This window comes from Parus major, chromosome 3 (assembly GCF_001522545.3).
Source record: "Parus major isolate Abel chromosome 3, Parus_major1.1, whole genome shotgun sequence".
Classification (NCBI taxonomy): domain Eukaryota; kingdom Metazoa; phylum Chordata; class Aves; order Passeriformes; family Paridae; genus Parus; species Parus major.
In genome coordinates this window covers 55,812,723-55,832,824 of record NC_031770.1, presented here as the reverse complement: position 1 = coordinate 55,832,824, position 20,102 = coordinate 55,812,723, and the positions used below count along the sequence as shown (strand labels likewise).

The 20,102-nt window shown below is 43.2% G+C and overlaps 1 protein-coding gene across 1 annotated transcript; it reads right to left on the bottom strand.

The window, feature by feature from the left end:
• Positions 1-12,605: 12,605 nt before the first annotated feature.
• On the bottom strand, positions 12,606-20,102 carry ZBTB2 (zinc finger and BTB domain containing 2). The gene is made up of 2 exons (XM_015621098.3): positions 18,890-20,102; positions 12,606-16,904 (listed from the first exon to the last, which is right to left on the bottom strand). Exons 1-2 carry the CDS (start codon positions 19,171-19,173, stop codon positions 15,542-15,544), a joined length of 1,647 nt encoding a protein of 548 aa, XP_015476584.1. The 5' UTR covers positions 19,174-20,102; the 3' UTR covers positions 12,606-15,541.

The following is a 20,102-nucleotide window of genomic DNA, read 5'->3' as shown; positions in this document are numbered from 1 at the left end:
TTTTGCAATAATTGGTGTCTTCCTTTCCTCAGCTAAAATGCTAAATCCCCTATCTGCAAATACTTTGCTGTACTGGTTGCAGCAAGTGCAGGGATATTGGAACACTGCACCCAGCCTGTCCCTCATCTTGCTTTGGCATGGTGTCAGTGGACTCACACTGCAGGGGACTGTTCTCACTGTCTGCCTTTGGCATCTGGAGGCGCAGATTGAACCAGAATCTTCTGCCAGACATTGTACTCAAGGTGTACACAGCCTCTGCTGCTCCTTTTACAAGGTCTGTGCATTTATACTGGTTAGTGAAATCCCTGGACAGGCATCTAACTAGGGATTGGAGTCCAAGCCTCTTGCATCCCGAGGAAGTTTGTGTGCTGTTTCCTCTTGTAGGGCTGTTTTATTGGCAACAGCTCAAGTATCCTGCCTGTTAGCTCAGAATATGGAAGTGGATCTGGCTTTCCCATGCAATCCAGAGCATATGGGAGGCAGCTGTGCTCATTGAGGAACCTGCACAGCTTGGATACAGCAAGTGCTTGGGGATGGGCAGGAGGCTTGCCAAAAGCAGAGAGGATTCCTGGGATGTTCATGTCTGGATGCTGAACGCTGGATGTTTGTCATTCGCAGCTGCCACATGGGAAGGGAGCAGGCCTGAGGAAGCTGATGGTCTCACAAGGAAGGATGTGGCTTGGAATGAGGAACAATGTGGAACCGAAGGCCAGTGGAATGGCAGCATAGAGTTTGGAGTTCTAATTTGGCAGGGGGATGATGGGATAAAGGAGGGTGACTTAGTTCTGTGAATGTTTTGAGATACCCCTAACAAAGCAGAAACAATCTCAACAACAAAACAAAGCCACCACAATGGTCACACCTGGTGTAGGGCTGGTATCATCTCTGGTTAGGCACTGTGCAGTCCTTACAACAGTAAGAATTAAAGATAGGGGTCTAGTAAAGGCACATGTCTGTTCTGCTTCAACATCCTCTTGAAAAAATACTATTAACTTCTTAAAATTTAGGAAGCATCTCCTATTCCCCCATGAAAATGACATCCACTTGCAGAGCTTGAAAAGGCTGCGTATAACGATAGAATGATTTGGGATGAATGGGACCTTGAAGACCATCTGGTTCCAACCCCCCTGCAATGGGCAGGGCAAGGAGTGATGATACAATGAAAGGAGGGGAGTAGAAGCCTGATTATGTCACAGGAGCTGTGCCCTGGGGATGGTCTCTGTGTCAGCTTGACCCTGTCCTCATCAACTGTTCTACAGATAGGCCTCTGTCCCTCCTACAAGGGCACAGACTAGGAAGGATAACCAGCACGATGCCTTTCCTCTAAGCAGCTAGACAAGAGGGGATTGTGGAAAACTGCAAGGCATTTGCAAGCCAGTTACTGCCCTGGAAGGCACATCCAGCCTGGGAGCAATCCCTGCCTTGTCCCTGGTGCAGCTGTTCCCCTGGGAGACTTCTGTGCCCCCTCTGCCTTGCAGTACTATGGCCTCCTCTCCCCTGCCCGAGCTAGCTGTCTCTGCTTTGTAAGCTGTTTCCTTGTGAACTTTTAAATGAATTTCTGTGAGATTTTCATCAGACAGTCCCAGAGGCAGCATGGCAGTCAGTGGTGCCTGTGATTTCCCATAAAAGCAGCTGTATGAAGCAGAAATCCTGACACACAACCGCTTGTACCAACATGTTTCCCTTTAACCATGCCAGGGTAGCCACGAGGGTAACAAAAAGACAGAGGAAGGCGATGCTCAGCTGTTTGAGGGTAGTGCATGCCCAGGGCCAAAAAGGAGTAAAGTTTTTAGGACTGGTTCACTAATGTAGAGGAGGCTGGGAGGTTACATCTCCAAGGAAAGTCTGCTAGGTGAAGATGGGGCACGGGGGAAGCATTATTTATTCAGAAGAAGTTTTCTTAGCCCAATTACATTTGTCTTTTAATCTCACAAATAATGTTTTCACTATCATTTCATGAGCACGATTAAGAATCACAAGAACAAATACGATCTGTCCATTATCCATGAGCTGACATGCTCTTCTAAACTAGAATATTTGCTGAATAATCTTGAAAACAGCATTATTTTCTTTGGCATAAGTCTCCCTGCTGGGGAAATGCTTTTATTGGATTTTTGCATAATCTGTCTTGATCCTGCAATTGGATTCCAGCTAATACATCCTCTCTCCTCCCCACAGTAGAGCCAGTTAATGCCTCGCAGATGCAAGGCGGGAACCTGCATCAGTATGAGTGATGTGGCAGAGGCTGGGCATATTGCTTACAGTTCCTCATACAAAAGCATATTTAACTTAAAAATTCCAAACAAACAGACAAACCCCTTGAGCCATTATTGGCACCAGTCAGTAGAAGCAGGCTCATATTCTTTATGGGCTCATATTAATCATGGTAGTGCATTGACTATGTTGGAATTACTGTTTTCTTTCACTCATAGGCAATAGTTTCTTATGAAGAGAACAGATAATTCTTTCTGTAAATATTCTTTAATGTGTCCCAAGGCTCTGGACATTCCTGTTATTAGTTGCTTATTTTTCCAATAGAAGAGGCATCATGGTTTGTTTTTTTTTTTTTCTCTTTCTGATAGGAAGCTTGGATCACTTGGGTAGCATCAAACCTTACAATCTAAGCAGATTAGATGATTTTGCTTAAAATGTCTCAAAATCCTACTTTTAGTTTTGACTAATGTACAGGAACACAGTGGTGATGTTCTATTACAAAGCAACCTGCTGTACTTTTATATTATACCATAGAAAACAAGAACCTTGGCATATCACTGAAAAAACAATACTTGAATTTTGAATTGTAAACTAGGGAAGGTGACAATTAATTTTTCCTATTGAGAGGCAAAGTAAAATTGGCAGGAAAGTGGTGGTGGGTGGCACTGACAACAAGCAGAAAAGCAGAAGAGCACAGCTGGAGGACTGTAGAAGCAGAGACCAACATGCATCAAGTGATGTAAAATTGCTGCTACTGGAAACAGAATGTTTATTGTTACAAACTTGGTATTAGGAAAAGAAATAAATCAGAGAGGGTCCACAATCTGCAAATCAAGAAAAATATTTAAATGAGTTGAAAAACAATGAGTGCTTTTATTGAACATTAATTTGTGACCTGTTTGCAGGAATGCACATAATATGGCCAACTGTGCCTTCTCAGGGATTAATTGCTCTTTAAATATGTTCAAGCATACATATGAACATTTGAAGTAAGAGTATCTTCACTTTAAAGATAAGCTCTTAGCTTTAAGGTAAGACTTAGCAGTGAACCAAAGATAGTGTGAAGATATTGCTTTTCTTTCTACAAGAGGAACGACAGGTAAGAGAGCTTTTTAGAAATTGCTAAAACCAAGAAACATGAAAGTGTATGGTTAACTAATAATGATCTTTGAAGCGTAAAGCTCAGTTTTCCTGCTTATTACCTGTTTTCTTTAGGGAGTCACCAAAACCCTCTACCTGTCTCCTGCTCTAAATATAGCATGCAGACCAAAGTTCAGAAGGTTATGTTTGAATTTTAAATGGGCTAAACTGAAATATTAATGATTCCTCAGCTTAGAAGAGCCTAAAATAGATTGTCAAGTGGGCAGTGCTGAGGTTAGACTGTTTCAATGTCCCGGTGAAAAATCTGCAGCTCTTTCTAATTCTGTTGTGATCTCAGAAGGTAGCCAAACGATGAGAACAGTGTCCCTAAAGTGAGAAGATACTCTGGTTTTTAAGCAGAGAGGAGGAAGACTAAACAGAGGGAGTATTACTGGTGATGTTTGCAGATTTAATATTTTTCAGCCCTTCCGAAGCAGCGCTCTGGGCTGGAGGAGCAGATGGATGTTTGTGTACTTCGTGTGCGCACACACGTGGGTGCATATGTGCACCCTCTCTCTGGCAAGGACGTGCTCTGTCCCCTCCCTGGACCTGGGGACAGGGCACTTCAGCAGCTGCACTGAAGCTCAAACAATTGCTTCCCCTCGGCCTTGCACTTCCCTGGCGCAGCTGGAACATGGTGTGTAGGGAAGTGCCGCTGTTTCCGCTGCGGTGAAATTTCTCTGCCACCTGCTTATCGGCTCACGGGTCTCTCCTGGCAGCGCCGCTGCTGTGTGGAGGATGCAAAATATCCTCTCGAGTCATATTTTCCCTGGTGTCCCTGCCCCTGCCAGCCTCAGGATTCGGTGGCTTTGAGTGCTCTGCAGCTCACCATGCTCTGCTCTCCGGGACGAGCCCGCTGCGGGACAGGGCTGCCAGAGTCCCTCCTGCCCCTTTCTTTGGCTTTCCAGTGCAGCTGCTGGGTACGGAGATGCTGCCGGGGGATCCTGCTGGGATACTGCAGGGGGATGCTGCCGGGGGTTGCTGCTGGAGGATGCTTCTGGGGATGCTGCCAGGGATGCTGCTGGGGGTTGCTGCCGGGGGATGCTGCCGGGGGATACTGCAGGGGGATGCTGCCGGGGGTTGCTGCCAGGGATGCAGCTGGGGATGCTGCTGGGGATGCCGCCAGGGATGCTGCCAGGGATGCTGCTGGGGATGCTGCCGGGGCGCGCAGCGGCTGTCCCCGCGGAGGGCCCGGGTGGCTGCACTGGTGTGACGGCACCATCTAGTGCCGTCCCTGCACACCGCCGCTGGATGCTCGGCCCGAAGGAGGCTCAGCTGGGGCGTCTCTCAAACAGAAACCAAAAGGAAAAATCGACCCGGGTTGCACGTTCAGTGTGCATAGAACCGCATCTCCTGCTTCACAACACCCCCAAAGGTAGAGAAATTGATGTGGCAAAGGCAGAAACCTCTAGCTGTTTTCTTCCCGGCTAGCTGAAATTCCATCCAGCTGTGGCAGCTGATAATGAGCAAAAAGCAGGACAGAGTGTTAACTCGCATTAGTGATGTATGTGCACAAAACACACATGTGAAATGATGAGCTGCTTTCGTGGGCTCTGAAGGGAAAATACAAGTTCAGCTCTAGATCGCTGCTGTATTTGGAGCCTGAAAGTCTTCAGAGTGAGCTGCAAGCTACAGGAAAGGTGCAGACCAGGCTTCTGAGCCGGGAGGCAGGGATACACCAGCTTACCCCAAAAGCCTTTATCAGCAGATCCAGCAGAAAATGGGCTGCTGAGGCTCTCTTGCTTGGTGGGGTGATGCAGGGGACCCCTGAAGTGTGATGCAAAGGAAGCTGAGCGAGTCATTAGCCAAGGGTAAGTGGCAATGCCTTCCAGGAGGTTCTCCAGCCTGTTTGCAGAAACACCCAGTAAATACCACAAATGGTAAAAACCAGAGGAAAACCTCAATGGAAAAAATGGAAAAGAAAAAGAGCCAGCCTGTCTCTATGCACAGGGGAGAAAGCAAAATGGGGAAACAGAGAAACACTACTAAGTGGTTGTGGAAAATGTACTTTGACAAAGAGCAAACTGTAAGTCAGTTAATGTACAGACAACACCTGTTTCACATCAATTAGCTGAGTTTCTCTCTTCATAATAATCCTCTGGGATACATACCCAGGGGTTGTGGTGACAAAGTACAACTTCAAAAAATGTAATGACCAAGGCAGAGGGTTTTAGGGATGTGGTCTCCCACATGGCAAGTGGCAACTAACAGCAGATTATGGAGGCCCAACAGCTGCTGCCAAACCACTCACTGCATCTGTTCCCAGAATAGCTGATACAGTCAGTCCTCTTAATGATGGATGGCAACTATCAGCATGACAGAAATGTTTTTCATGACCCCAGCACTGGGGGTAGATCAGATGAGGTTTGCTTTCATCTGTCAGGGACTTCACTACACATTTACTTGTCTATTCCAAAGCTTAAACTGTCGTTTTAGCATATGTGTAGGTTCACGTTCATGCTACATTCCCTGAAGAGCTGGAAATGTTGAAATTTCCACAAGAGGTCACTGTGAGGCAGTGCATCAGTGATGGAGGAAGAGGATGCTGCTTCACAAAACCTGCAAAGACTATGGACACTTCTGACAGCACAGGCACAGTCAGCTGGGGTAGAGATACCAGCAGAACAGGAACAAGGGCCCAGTCACGAGTTCATCTTTTGGGGAGTCAGATGTACATGTGGGAGAAAAACAGGTGCTACAAGAAAACCAAAGGTTATCCCTCTCCCAGAATAAGAAATTGGTTATGAGCTGTGCCAGATACTTTAAGATCTTGGAGGGGCATATTCCAGGATTAAGTATATTAATCTGACTAGTCCAGAATTCACTAAAGAAAAATGTAATCTGGGAATGGACCCCACAACTTAGGAAGGCCCTAGAGCTGTTAAAGAAAATCATCAGTGTGTTTCAGTCACTGGGACTCATCTGCCCTATGTGGCCCCTCTCACTATATATCCAGATGGGATAGAAAGGATATGGCTGGGGACTAGAGCAAGAACAACTGCCTGGACTCATACAACATCAAGCCACTTTGGGTTCCAAATAGAATTTAAGAATGCAGTCATATGTAATAATAAGATTGTTATAAAATAATTATGAAAAGAAAAAATATTTTGAATAGGAAGACAAAGATTATGACTTTAGAGGAAGGTCATGAAGCTGGGCAGTGGGGTCATCATGACGGCAAGTGCACTCCCCCTCTAATAAAGCTTTTTGAAAAACGTAGAGCATGAGTGTTTATTTCTGTGGTAAGCAAGGACGGCCTCATCACGAAGCTTTTTACACTTCAGTGAAATCTGCATCAGAGAAGATGGTGGGTGTAGCCTCTCCCTAGACCATTTCCTGCATTTGCTTCACTGAGAGCTTTTTATCTCCATCTCTAAGAACTGCTTGGGAAAAAAAGATAATCTTGAGAGAGTAAGTAGTTGTTGATAAAACTTTCACAATTCTTTCTGTCAGATACATTGGGCATCCATGTGCTGTTTAGAGAGATGCCAGTCTTCAGGAGCTTTATCCATGAGGTTTAATTCAGGGGTGCTGACAGTTACTCTTTGAAGACCTTACCTTTTTGTCATGGTCAAAAAAAGCAATGCCTTTAATGCTCAGTATAGTTACATGTGTTCTCCACGCCAAGGTTTGCACAACAAAGCCAAGATCATGGAAGATATCTCGACCCACTCCCTTCATGGAGGACATCAAGGATTCCTCTGCCTCCTCCCTTTTCCTACCATGGGACAGGGACAGAAACAGGGGTGTGTCCTGCACATGCTCTCAAGTGAAAGGGAAAACTGAAACTGAAATGAAGGAAGATTGAGTGAGAGGGGGAGAAAATCACGTTCTGCTTAGTGGCTGCAGTGGTTGAAATATTTGTTTGGTGTCATTCCAGCTGAACAGGCAGTGTCTCACGCCTGCACTCTCCACCAGTTGTTACACTGGCTTTCTACAGCCTCCCTCTTCCTTTGGCAGCTCTATTGCAGCCCTTGGTTGAGGTGAGAGGTTACCACTCCATTTCTCCCAATCCTAACCCTAATCCTTGACCTGGTTCTGGCTGGGATGGAGTTAATTGCCTCCCCAGCAGCTGGTACAGTGCCTTGTGTTCGCACTCAGTGTGAGAATAATGTTGATAACACGGTGGTGATGTAGCTGTTGCTGAATAGCGCTTACCCCGCTCCAAGGACATTCCAGTTTCCCTCGCTCTGCCGGAGAGGAGCAGCACGAGGAGCTCGAGAAGCATGAGAAGGGGAGCATGGCCAGGACATGAACTGGTCTGGGAGTGCTGGGGTTGTGGCCTTCTTGACGTGCCCAGCATGGCTCCTGCAGTGAGTGACTTTGCCACCAAAATTCCTGTCAGAGGCAGTGCCATTCCTGCACCTAACCATTGCTTCAGCAGGTGCTGGAATTCCCTGGGATCTCCTTTGGGATTCTGAGAGCCGGAGCAACTCACCCATGTAATCTTAACACATTTCTTGCTGCAGGACGATACCAAGAAATGCATCTCCTTGGTCCCATCAGACACTGAAAAGGAATTTTGCCACCCAGCCGGTAGGTTTTAAACACAGACTGAGGAGCTGCCCTTGCCAATAGGACTTTTCAAGCTGGCACCTCTGCAAAACTGCCTGCTTCACTTCAGGCAGAGCAGCTCAGCTCTGTCCAGGAAACCTCTTGAAGCCTGGAGTGTTACTACTTTGGAAACCTTAGTTATGCTCAGTGGCAGAGACATCTGTGCTAAGTGCCACTGTCATTGTATCTCTATTTCCCAGCTCTCAGAGCCATGTTTAATTACGTTCCTTGACAGCAATAGGAAATAGATGTGCTCATTCCTCATGTAAGAGTCACCACGAAGGTGTGGCTCTGCAAGGGAGTACTGCTGCTGGCAGCTACATGACAGAGCAAATAAATCCTCTTGGCAGCAGCAGCTGCACTTTTTCCCTCTCACCATGCAAAACCTCAGCATCCTGTAGGCACTTAGAGGGAGCCCACCAGCATGGCCAGATGTAGAGTAAACCATCAGCTCACACTCCTGTGCAGTAGTATCAGAAGCAGGGAAATGTTTTCTATGGCCTTCCAATGCTAGATGACTTTCTCATGGGCCTACCAGGGATACAGGAATTGATGACTTTTAATTTCTGTAGGTCAACTTCTTTTTAGAGCACAATGTCCTTTAGAAGAAAGAGGGTCTATCTATGGTGGGGGGAAGGGCAGAAAAAACATTAATATAGCCATCATTTCCAAATTCCTAGTGTGCTCTTCTCTTTTAAGACACAGATGCAAATCCCAAGCTAAGGTATTTATGACCCTGGAGCTAATGAGAACAGAAGGTAGTGTTCCCATTCCCTGGGACAAGTGTACCACTCTCCTAAGAGAAAAAAGTTAATATAATGTGAAAAACCCCAAAGCAAAACAAAAAACCTCAAACCCCACCCCAAAACAGGAAAGGTGGTGTCCTTGCAGGCATGATCACAGCTTCATGGTTTTTAGGTGGCTGCTTCCTGAGTAACTGCTCAGTTCTTTCAGACTCTCCCCACTTAGTTTGAGCTGCTGTGTCACCACGTTAGCTTTCCACTCTGTGCAGCACAGCGCTGCACACAGATGAAATCTGATCCGTATTTCAGCTGATTCCTTCTGCTGATTTTTGCTTTTGCTTCACTTGCAGCAGAGAGGAAAAACTGGTGACATTGTGGCCCTTTGCTCTGAGACATTTCCTATATGACAGAAGAGTGAAGCACAGCAACACTTAAATCCTTCAAGTAAGTCATGCCTGTAGTACTTTTTAAAATGAATTATCACACTAGTTTTATTAAAAAAGGCATGAAAATTTTGAATGCTAATGAACTCAGTGAACAAGGATGAAGTTTCTACAAATCTTCTTTTTCAGTTCTTCAAAACTGCAGATTCAGCACAAATCAGGACCTGTTCTGAGTCCCGTTTTGTTATCAATATCACAATAGTGCATCAAAATGAGATTTAAAAAAATTAATTCTGCATAAGAATGCAAACATATAAAAGAATAAGATTATTATTCTTGAACAACTATTACTGTATATTCTGTGTATATATCTGTCTGTGGACAACTGTGTACCAGCAGCTGGAGTAGTGCTGGTTTGGCAATGAGCCATCACCTTCCTTTCCTCATCAGCCGCCAATCGCATCCTTTGAGTGACTATTTCCCTTCACATCCTTCAAGCACTGCTCTTGGGGTGGAAGGACCTGACTTTACCCCTCTATAGGAAACTCAGGGATGTCCTGCTCCTGCTGGGATGGGAAGTTCATGCTGGCAGCGTAGCACCAACAGAGAGGCTGTGGCCAGTGTCCATATTCAGGGCTGCCCAGGAGCCTGTGCTTGTCCTTATCTCGTGCTGTGCTTGCAGCAGAGCTCTAGATCGCTGCTGTACCTGCAGCTACACTGACTCCAGTCAGGAGATGAGAGGGCAGCAGCAGAACCGGGGTCCAGGCCCAGAGCACTGCTGGCTTGGCTGCTGTTCGCTGCTGCCCAAGGCACAGCCCCTGCCAAGGCCCGGCCGTGCTGGCAGAAGTGCCCATGGCTGCAGGACTGCAGGAACAGCATCTGTGACTGCTCAGCAGCTTCTGGTGAGCCTGAAAGCCTTCAGAGTGAGCCATAGGAAAGGTGTAGACCAGGCTTCCGAGCTGGGAGGCAGGAATACACCAGCTTACCCCAAAAGCCTTTGGCAGCAGATGTAGCAGTAGCCAGGCTGCTGAGGCTCTCCTGCTTCCTGGAGTGACAGAGGGGGACGCCTACAGTGTGAAGTAAAAGAGGGATGAGCACCCTCACCCTCAGCCAGGCAGCTCTCTTGCTCATAACCATAAGCTTTAGTCAGTTCCTGAGTTAATGAACATGTGAATTGTTGAAGCAACACATTAGAAAATTGAAAGGTCAGACTAGTTTGTCAAAAGGGAATTGAACCCTGGTTTGATTTTTACCTAATAAGCTCATGAAATAAAGCTTGATTGACAGAGTACATTGCTCTGTGAATTTGAGAGACCCAAATAAACAATAGCAATATGCAAAATAATTCACTGCTGAAACTGGAACTGCACAACACAGTAGTAACAAAATAGAAAATGCTTTAACCGTGTGGTTGAGAGATTAAGGATATAAGGAAACAATGGATTGATCAGAAAGCTCCCTCAAAAAGCATATGAGCTGCTTCAAAATGAGTCCTGACACTGTCAGCAGGTTGGGTACAGGCTGTGGATCTGTGCCGAGGCATGCTGGAGTGCCGGGTACCTCCTCCACACTCCACAGAGCACTACAATAACTGAACATTTGTGTTAACTTTCATTTTGTGGCTCTGCTTCTCTCCCTCCTGAGCAGATTTCCTAATGTTCCAGGAAGGAACATTCAGTTTTGGCCAAGGCAATAGGCATGGACTGAATATGAGGAAGTCCTGCTGGCAGCTCCTTTGGCACAAGGGCTAAGACACCTGCACCTCAAGGAACGATGACAGTCATTGTCAGCCAAACTGAGGCCACACTGAGCTCTTGCATCTTGGCACATGTGGCCTGTTCAAAAGCATGGATGCACCAACATCACAGCACCAGGGCTGTACTGCAGAGGAAATGTGTTGTGTGGTTTTGGCTCAATTTAATCTAAATATGCCCTTCTTAATAGCAGGCTTGATAGAAGCCCGTATTTAAGGACAGTGAGTTTTTCTTATTTGTAGAAATGATCACAGATCATTTGGCAAATACACATTAAGAAAGGGTGTTGCAAAAGAACTTCTTGCTTCTTTCTGTTTTGTTCTACTTTTGGTATGCATGGGATACCCAGTGACATTGAGAATTTCTACAAAGGAAAACGAATGAAACGAGCTGTAGAAATGGAAACACTCTGTCTTGGGTGGAGTAACAGCCAGCCTCCATCATAAATGGTAGTCTGTCACCTAGATTTCATAAACCAAAGTAAGCTTCTGTAATTAACAGTGTCACATTTACACTGTTGAAGTAGGAATGTAATTGGTATTAAATTTTATTTTTTTAAAGTAACATGATTATTCCTAATTATTCATAGCTATGAAGTACCTTAAAACATTTACTGACTTTTGGGAAGCAATAAATACGATTCAATGACAGAACTGCAAAATTACTTCCCTTATTTGTGTTTACTTTTTAAGATTTAAAGGTGTGGAAATACAATCAAGGAAAACTACTTTAACTTGGTTAAAGATTAATCAATTTGATCTTTAAGTGCTTGGGATGAAGATATCTAAAGAACTATATTACTCTCCAAAAAGGCAAAATACCCAAGGAATTATGGGTAGGAATAATCCTGCTGTTAGGCAGATTGGGAAAAAAACATTGAGAGATTGTGATGCCACCAGGCACCATAGCACTTGCTCAAGTCTGACCAGGTCTCCTTTAATTAATGTAAAAGGTGTTCCAATGTCAAATAAGTTATTTAGAGTAAACAGCATGAAATAAATATATTTTTTTCTCTTGCAAGTGACAACTTTTTTATGACTGAGGCTGTTATTTTATGGGATTTGGAGCTGAAGAGCCAGCCAGATTTTCTAAATAATCAAGACAGCAACTGAAGGCTCTGCAGTGTAAACAGGTACACAATTTTAGGTATTCAATGTTTGTAACACAAGGGTCTTCTGATAAATTCTCCCCCTGCTGAAGCGGAAGGATTATCAGACCAGTGAAGGAGAAGTAACTTGATACAAAAATATTGACTGCAATGGACTGCAAACTTCACTTTCAGAAGTGATACTCCTCTGTTGGAGCAGAGAGATTCGTAGGTGTTTGGTACCTTTTAAGTCAAGGCAGAGTTGTCAAGTGACATGCCTAGGAAATTAACTTTGAAGATACTCCTTTGGAAAAACATGGGGCTGAAGTTCCAGCCCACGGCCTTGAATGATGGCAGATTTTCACTGACAGTTCCTGCCAAGATGTCTGCTTTCATTTGGTAGAAAATTCACAGCTTCAGCAAGTGAGCAGAGTGAATGATCAATGAGCAACTCAGTCACAAATCTCCAAGTCAAACACAGGAATATAAACCCTGAAGTTGTCTCTGACTGTAATAATAATTCAGAGGGTTTAAAGAAATAAGCTTTAAAAAAAACCTGCATTTGTGCTGCAATTTCCCAAATTCTTGATGCAGCTGTTAACAACCAGAATATGCTGTTTCTAATTCAATCCAAAGGAACAAAACTGCTTATGAAGTTGAAAGGCAATGAGTTAACATCCCTGTGGAGCATCAGATAATAAAGGGTATTTAAAAGAAACCATTATCATAGCTCAACACATATTAAAAGTCTCTTTATTGTGTTTTTTTTTTCTCTTTACCCGACAGTTATTTCAAGAATAAATATCAACAGGTGAAAGTATCTCTGCTGAGCCTGCAATTTCACGTTCCTTCTAACAGCAGGACAGTCATAACCAACTCCTTCCATGACTTCCATGGCTGTTTGCTCCCTGCCCTACCCTGCTCCTTCTTGCCGGGCAGCACACCGGCCTGCAAGGCCACACTGCCCTCCAGAGGAGCTACCTGCCCAGCTGGGAGTCACCACTTCCCATCTTCTACATCCTGGATGTTGCCAGCAGCAACACTGGCTTCAGTGAGGCGCTTCTCGGCTCATCTCCGTCTTTGCACAATCTGTGAGCTGTTCAAAACCTTCTGCAGAGCTAAAATAAGGAACAGATTTGACAGAAAAAATAGCATTTTTTAAAGACTGGTTGTTATTTGCTTGAGTCCATTTAATTTGTAAGTTAGCAAACATCATGATGTCCAAACAGTGTAGAAGGAGAGGTGAGAGCAAGAATAATGTCTCACAATAAATGGTGTGGCCATGTGCACCCTGACACAAACAGCCACCTGGGGAGTTTAACTGTTTTACTTTTTGCCCTAGAGCAGAACTGGAACTCTGGAATTAAAAAACAAAACAAAACAAAACAAAAAAGCATCTAAGCAGTAACTAACAGCTGAGGTGGGGTAGCACCTTTAGCAGCTTCAGTCATTTTGGAAATGAACTTGTGACTATCCCCTAAACCACAGATACCTCCAAAGCTGACATTACCCTGAACTAGAAAAGGTTTATTCTTTTGTTTTTCTACTCTGAGAGCATTTTGGACTAAGAAAGATGAAATAAAACCCACATTTAAGGAAACTATACTGGTAGACGAAGATCCTAAAGAAGTTTTAAGATGGGCAGCACTAAAATAATTCTGTAAAATGTTATTTTTGTACCTCAAAAGACTTCTATACTTTGAGGTCAATTGATTTAAAACCTATTACTCTAATACAAGAGAGATAATAAAATCAATATCAGTTACAATAAACTTTACAATAATGGTCACATTATAATAAACTGGGAAAAAAATCTAGTACATTGAGACTTTTTGTGCTAAATCCACTCTTAGTAAGCTCATTGTTCACCTGTGTGATGGAGGTTTTAGTCTGATAAACAGAATACATTGCTTGGCTTTTAAACCGATTCAGCAAGAGCTCATCCAGGAAGACCGAATACCAACAACCTTTCACCTTCAACTCAATAAGTCATATCCCATTTAATTCAGCTTTTATTCAATGAAATGATGTATAAAAACTTACAAATCTGAGAACTTAACTATACACAAAAAGATGATATTCAGCTTAAACGTATACACAGAGAAGAGCTGTGGTTTGTGACTTGCCCTCTCCCACCCCTCCCCCCAAACACACACTGTCTCCATTTATGATGGGGCACTTTTTCTGTCCACTTACACCTTCTGTTGGCCCAGTAATTGCTCAGTGAACTTCACTGCTGCTGTCAGTTTTGGCTTTTAGGCTACCAGCAAAAAATCTGGGCATCTATATAAAATAATAAAATTCAACAACTTGATTTTTAACACAAAGATGCAGTACTACCATCAGCAGTAACTAAAACTACAGAATTCACCCTTTTGGTTTTTGCAGGCTTTGTCTTGGCTTTCAAAATAACAGGACTCTCATAGAGCACAATTTCCCAGCCAGCACTACAGATTCATTTTAAAACAACCATGATCCCCTGTTGCTAGAACACTGCTTTTCCTCCCTCTTAACTCATGCCATTAGACCAAATTAAATCAAGGACATTCCTTGCCTGAGTAAGGGAATAAAGCTTTTCTCTCTCCTTTCATCCAGAGTGACTCAAACCTCTATATGGCTAACAACACATGCATGTGCTGCACTAACGATGGTGCAGTGCTCACCAGTATGCCACTTCTCTAGTTTCCTTGGTAGCTTGGGTGACAACACTTACCTATTGGCTTCTCTTCAACAGGTCAATAAAAATGCACACAGCTCAGGACCTTTCAAATTTGGTTAAAAGTAACCTGTGCAATGACTAACTTTGTCAAACAACTAAAAGACATTCCAGGCTGAATCTGAGAGTAGACGGCCAGTTACTTAAAAAGGATGTGTGCATTTATTTACCTGTACCAAATATACACACAGACACTTTATATATATATAAATCTTTATACATATACAGTATTTTTATATATATATATATATAAAGATTGCCATCACATTACTATTACAGCTACTTAATCAAAATTTGACTAAGTAACGACTTTGCCTGACTCTGCAACAGATACCCAAAGGCATACTTGAAGGAAAACATACAGCTAAAAGAAAACCAACACCCTCAGCTCTTTTTAACTCAATGAACAGAGATTTTTGCATTCCTTGAGAAAAGTTCTGAGGACTTAGGTTATAACCTTAATCAACGTGCATGCGGACTTGTAAAGAGCATGGTGTTTAATCTGCCGGATCTCAAAATGCCTTCTACCAGGGAAACTAAAATACATATATCCTTTGCTTATGAAACTGATACTCTGTTTCTTGTTACACTCATCATTGTATCTAAATCCACTTTTAAACAATCTAAATTTTGTTTAAAATCTATTAAATTTGGAATAACTTATACTATCAACATAGTTAGCTGGATTGCTTTTTCACATGTTCCTTTGTATTAAAATCAATTTTGTTGTGGTTTGATGCAAGAGCTTTTTTGTTTGTTTTGGTGGGAGAGGCAAAGTCCAATTTCCTAATGTGCCAGTACAGTTCTGGTTGCTGAAGACAAAAGGTGGGAAGGAGGTTGCTGGAAAAGATGGCAGGGGTAAGTGAGGTAAGAGGTAGGGGGAGGAAAAAATTGATTTAATAAAAAATGAGTAAAGAAATTTTAAAAAATTGATATAGGTTTCACATTCAGTCTAACAACACTGCTTCCTGCTCCTTTTTGATGGAGGCTAACACTGCGTTATCAGTCTCTGTGGCTTCTGTGTCCCCACCACCTAACAGAATGGAGCGATCTTCCTCTAGTGTAAAGACAGAGTTTTGATTTTGGCACGAATGTTTGACTACTTCATTGGGAGTTGAAAAAGTTTTGTCACACAAGTTACATTTGTAGGGCTTGTTGGTCTGTACTAACATGTTGTCCATTTGACTGCCTTCCTCAAAAGTACAGAGCTCCAGAGTCTGTTTATCCACCATCGTGTATGTGTCCATGCTCTGGTTTAGGCACACGTGTCTGGCAGCCTGGTTAGCCCTACAAAAGCTTTTGTCACAAGTGCTGCATTTGAAGGGCTTGCCCGTGTGTATGTACATGTGCTCCCTCCAGTGGCTTTTCTGAATAAATTTGCGACCACAGATGGAACATTCGTATTTCCGTCTCTTTACCTCCCTCTCTTGATCTGCCTGCTCCAGGTTGTCAATGTCTGCGATATCAGAGGGGGGAGGTGTCTCGGACTGCTGCTGCCCATCAATTATTGGGGAGTCTGAGATCTGCTGCAGCTCGCTGTCACTAATCATCCCTGCTTCAGGCACTTCCATGGCATCTTTATCAGCTGTGTTGTTACAGAGAGACAAAGAAATATTACTTTCTCCCTGCTGGCTAGATGTGAAGGGAACTCCCGTGTGGATCTGCAGGTGCTCCCGCAAACTGCTGCGCAGGTTGAACCGGCGACCACAGAGGTGACAGGCATAGTATTTTGGGAAGCTTCCGTTCCTTTTCATAATGCTTGGCTTGACATGTGCTATTGTGAGAGAGGCAGGCTGTTCATCTGAAGAAGATGCTTCCATATTGGCCTCTTCTCCTGAAGGTGAATTATTACCAGCAGCAGATACCAATTCTGGAGATAGAGAAGATGGCAATGGGTCAGAAGCAGACATACTTGTCCGGGTCACTTGTGGCAGATTCCCACCCAACTGCGAGAGCTGTGAGCCTTCAGAAGCCTGCTCTTGGTTCATCCGCGATGTCTGAGGCCGTGGTTCTCGCCCGAGTTTGTCGGCTGCTGACGTAACCTTAGTGGGATGTCTTATCTGGTGATCTGCAATCTGAATGCCATATAATGAAGATGCTAATGGAAAGACTTGATCGGGGTGAGAAAAGGTTCCCTGACTTGCAAGGCTGGCCTCTTGAATTAGTGGATATGCATGCAGAAACTTTATTCCCTGTTCTAGTCGAACTGGGTCAATGAGTTGTGGTGCCATCTTCCCAGTGTACATCAAATGCAAGAGATAACTGAAGATATCTGGCTGTATGTCGGTCGCTTTCAAACGGACACATTCACTGAAAGGTGAAACAAAATTATAAATAAGACAGAAGGAAAATATTTTTTTCCAGTTCTAGGTTATTCAAGCTTTGATAAAAATAGGAGGTTTCTACTTAAATTCGAAAGATAGAATCTGCAATAAATATTAAGGGAAATGCTTTACTATAAAAGAGCTAATTTTAGGAGCCACTTGAAAGATGACTTCTTTCCTCAATGAAGTAACTGGCTTGAAAGAAAAGCTGTCCCATTGTGATCTATACCATTTTAAACTGCTGTTATGTTGTAAATATGTTGTCACATATTAATATATTTTGTAAACTGCAAAGACGTTTTCCCCCTTTTCTTGGCTGGATTCAAACACATCTGTAGCTAAATTAAAACCTGCTAGCACGGGACTCTAAATTCACAGTCCAATAAACTCTTCTCAGTATTTAGCCCTGAAAACACTTAAAATTCATCTGGCACTTGCCTGCTGGGCTTTTATGTCCTACTAGGGTTTACAGCTACAGGTCTGCAAATGTGTGGTATTGCATTGTCCCAAGTGCACTATGATCCAGAAGCCATGCAGGACAGGCTGTGAATCCCCCTGGGGATCTGACACAAGAGGGGTAACCCGTGGAGTCCAGGTTCCTTACACAGCAGAACAGCAGCTTTTGTCCTTAAATAGGGAGGGAGATAGAGCAGCACCAGTGGACTGCCTGGTCAGCCTAGCAGTCCCTTGATTAGAGCACTCAAAAGGAGATGCTCTGGCTGTGATGCCCTCTTCAGCCCAGCAGGACTGAAACCAACACCACCCTCCAGCTCAGAGTGTGCCCTCTGTATCAACCTTTACTGTTTGCTCTGGACTGAGACAGCTACCACTGCTCTAGCTGAAGCTGTGTCTCTGTGCAGAAAGTAAGGCAAGGTTCACAGAAGACAAAACAGGGAACATCTTTGTGAGGTCAGTTAGCTAACAGGAGAGGAACTGGGATTCTAATTATTTTTCATAAGCATTTGCAGCTCCTCTATTAAAAACAGACATAAATAAACGACAAAAATTCAGAAATGGACATGATTGCATGCTATGGTCTGAATGCTCTAAATGCAGTAGGCTACCAAGCTGAGGAGAAAATTATAGTAAATTCTTCCATTTCTTGAGGTGCACCATATTCTTGAGCTCTCTCTGGGACCACTTCTGAATTTAGATATATGACTCAAAAATAAACTTTGCAATGCTGTCTTCCAAAGATGACAGGCTGTGTTCTTGATGGAGCATCAAGACTGATAACATCTGCCTGCAATCCTGTCTCAGAAGTGCAAATGCGCTTCTGACATAGCAGTTCATTTCTGGCTAAGAACTCTTAGCCAAAGTCAAGTGTGAATCACTTCACCTGAACTTTTTGAGTTAGTTCAAATATTTTGGAAAAAGACAAAAAAATCTTTAAAGTGGTCTAACACTTTGGTGATCTTTTCAATCTCCTCAATATAAGCCTGTGGTACAAAAAAAAAATCAAAACACCAAAAACCTACGGAAAGAAATGTACCACAAACCCCCTTATTTTCCACCATTATGTTGTATTTTATTATTTAATTGACGATAAACTGGAAAAAAACAAAACACACCTCTTTCATAAGTTTATTTCTCAAAACCTCCTAGCAAGTACTTATTGGATTGTATATAACATTACACAAATGTCAAGAAAAGTGTCATGACAGAGTAGAAGATAGTGAGTGGGGGAAGGAAAGTGACTGAGAAAAGAGAGGATCCTTGAAGTATTCAACTGTAGAAATTCAATTTTCTATGCTTTTTTAAGGATAAAGAACTTGTGCTACATCACAAAATAAGCACTAATGAATCACAGTTCAACTTTAACATGTTTTTAAGTGAGGTTCTAGTTTGCAGTTAAGACTGGATTCCATGCTCTTTATGTCCTAACAAGAAGCAAAAAGAACATTCTGTTGCTAGGCTTCCTTAGCTTAGTTAACTGAACAACATTTAAATGGTGAACCTTTTTAGAGTTACCTGGTTTGATGAACAAACAACATCTTGAAGTAGTTGGAGAAAGAAGCGAGGACAGATTTGTGTGCCTTGAAGTAGACATCCCCAATGGCAACTGTGCAGTCACACAGGAAACCAAACTCTCTCTGAGCATTTAGCTGCTGCAGCAGAATAAGTCCATGGTTGGCCAAATCCATTTTTTTACACTCTGAAAAGCAAATGACTTTCATGTAAAATTTAACAGTAGATGCACAGGTGCAACAGTAGCTGTCTCTTATCAGATATTTTCTCCAATATTCAGATGCCATACTTTAATATTAACATCTTAATCCCAAGTTACTGAATAAAAGATACCTTACACAGAGGCAAGGATTTCTCTTTCATGATGGGCAATGCCATTCACAAAGGTATGAGTGATTTGCCAAGGCTTAAAGAGCAAAGGAGAGCCAGGGCTAAAGTGTTCTGAAAAGGCATGGTGGGGGTACTTGGATACAGAAATATAAATAGCTAAGGAAGAGGAAGATATATTAACAAGTAGTAAAAACATCTGTACAGAGTGGGAAAATTTTTTGGTTGCCACTTGTGTGCTCAAATAGGAAAACTGATTTTCCTTTCTGATGTCACTCTCACCTACACTGGTAGGAGTGATACAAACCAATAAAAGACAAGTCAGATACTTTTAACCTGGATTTTCAGCGTCTCTGTGTATTTTTTCCTAAAAGTTATGGGTCCACCCAGCTGAATCCAAGCCCAACATTAAATAACCAAATATTTGTGATGCTTATCTCTCTCTTGGGAAATACCAGATACATACTTGAATCTTCCCAGGCTCAAACAGTGAATTCATTCTAGGTATTGATAGTCCCTCTGGACTATCAATACAGGGGGGGCCAATCTTTTCCCCTAGTAACTTAGTAGTTATTGAGACCAGCCACAACAGCATTTCATGTCTACCTAGCAAATCAAGAAACTCAAAGGGTGAGAGGTGCAGTTCTGTCCATGGCTAGCCATTGGCACCAGGCAGGATAACAAATGCTAAAATGTGGCACTGACCTGAGCCCCCCCTAAGCCAGGGCTTCCACAGCCCCTCACCCTCCTGCTGGGCATCTCCTTGTAGCAGCTGCTGGAGGCTGCCCACAAAGAACTACCTAAGAGCTACAAACTTTTTCTCAAGGCTTCAAGGGCAGTCTTGGAAGCAAAAATTGGTAACTTTGGGGGAAAAAAACAGACAGGAAAA

Bases quoted from the DNA above. Each gene is read 5' to 3' on its own strand.
- ZBTB2 (XM_015621098.3), bottom strand. From the start codon at position 19,173: ATGGCATCTGAATATTGGAGAAAATATCTGATAAGAGACAGCTACTGT. The intron at 16,905-18,889 runs GTAACTCTAAAA...TTCACCTTTCAG, and splicing joins TTGTTTGTTCATCAAACCAG to TGAATGTGTCCGTTTGAAAG.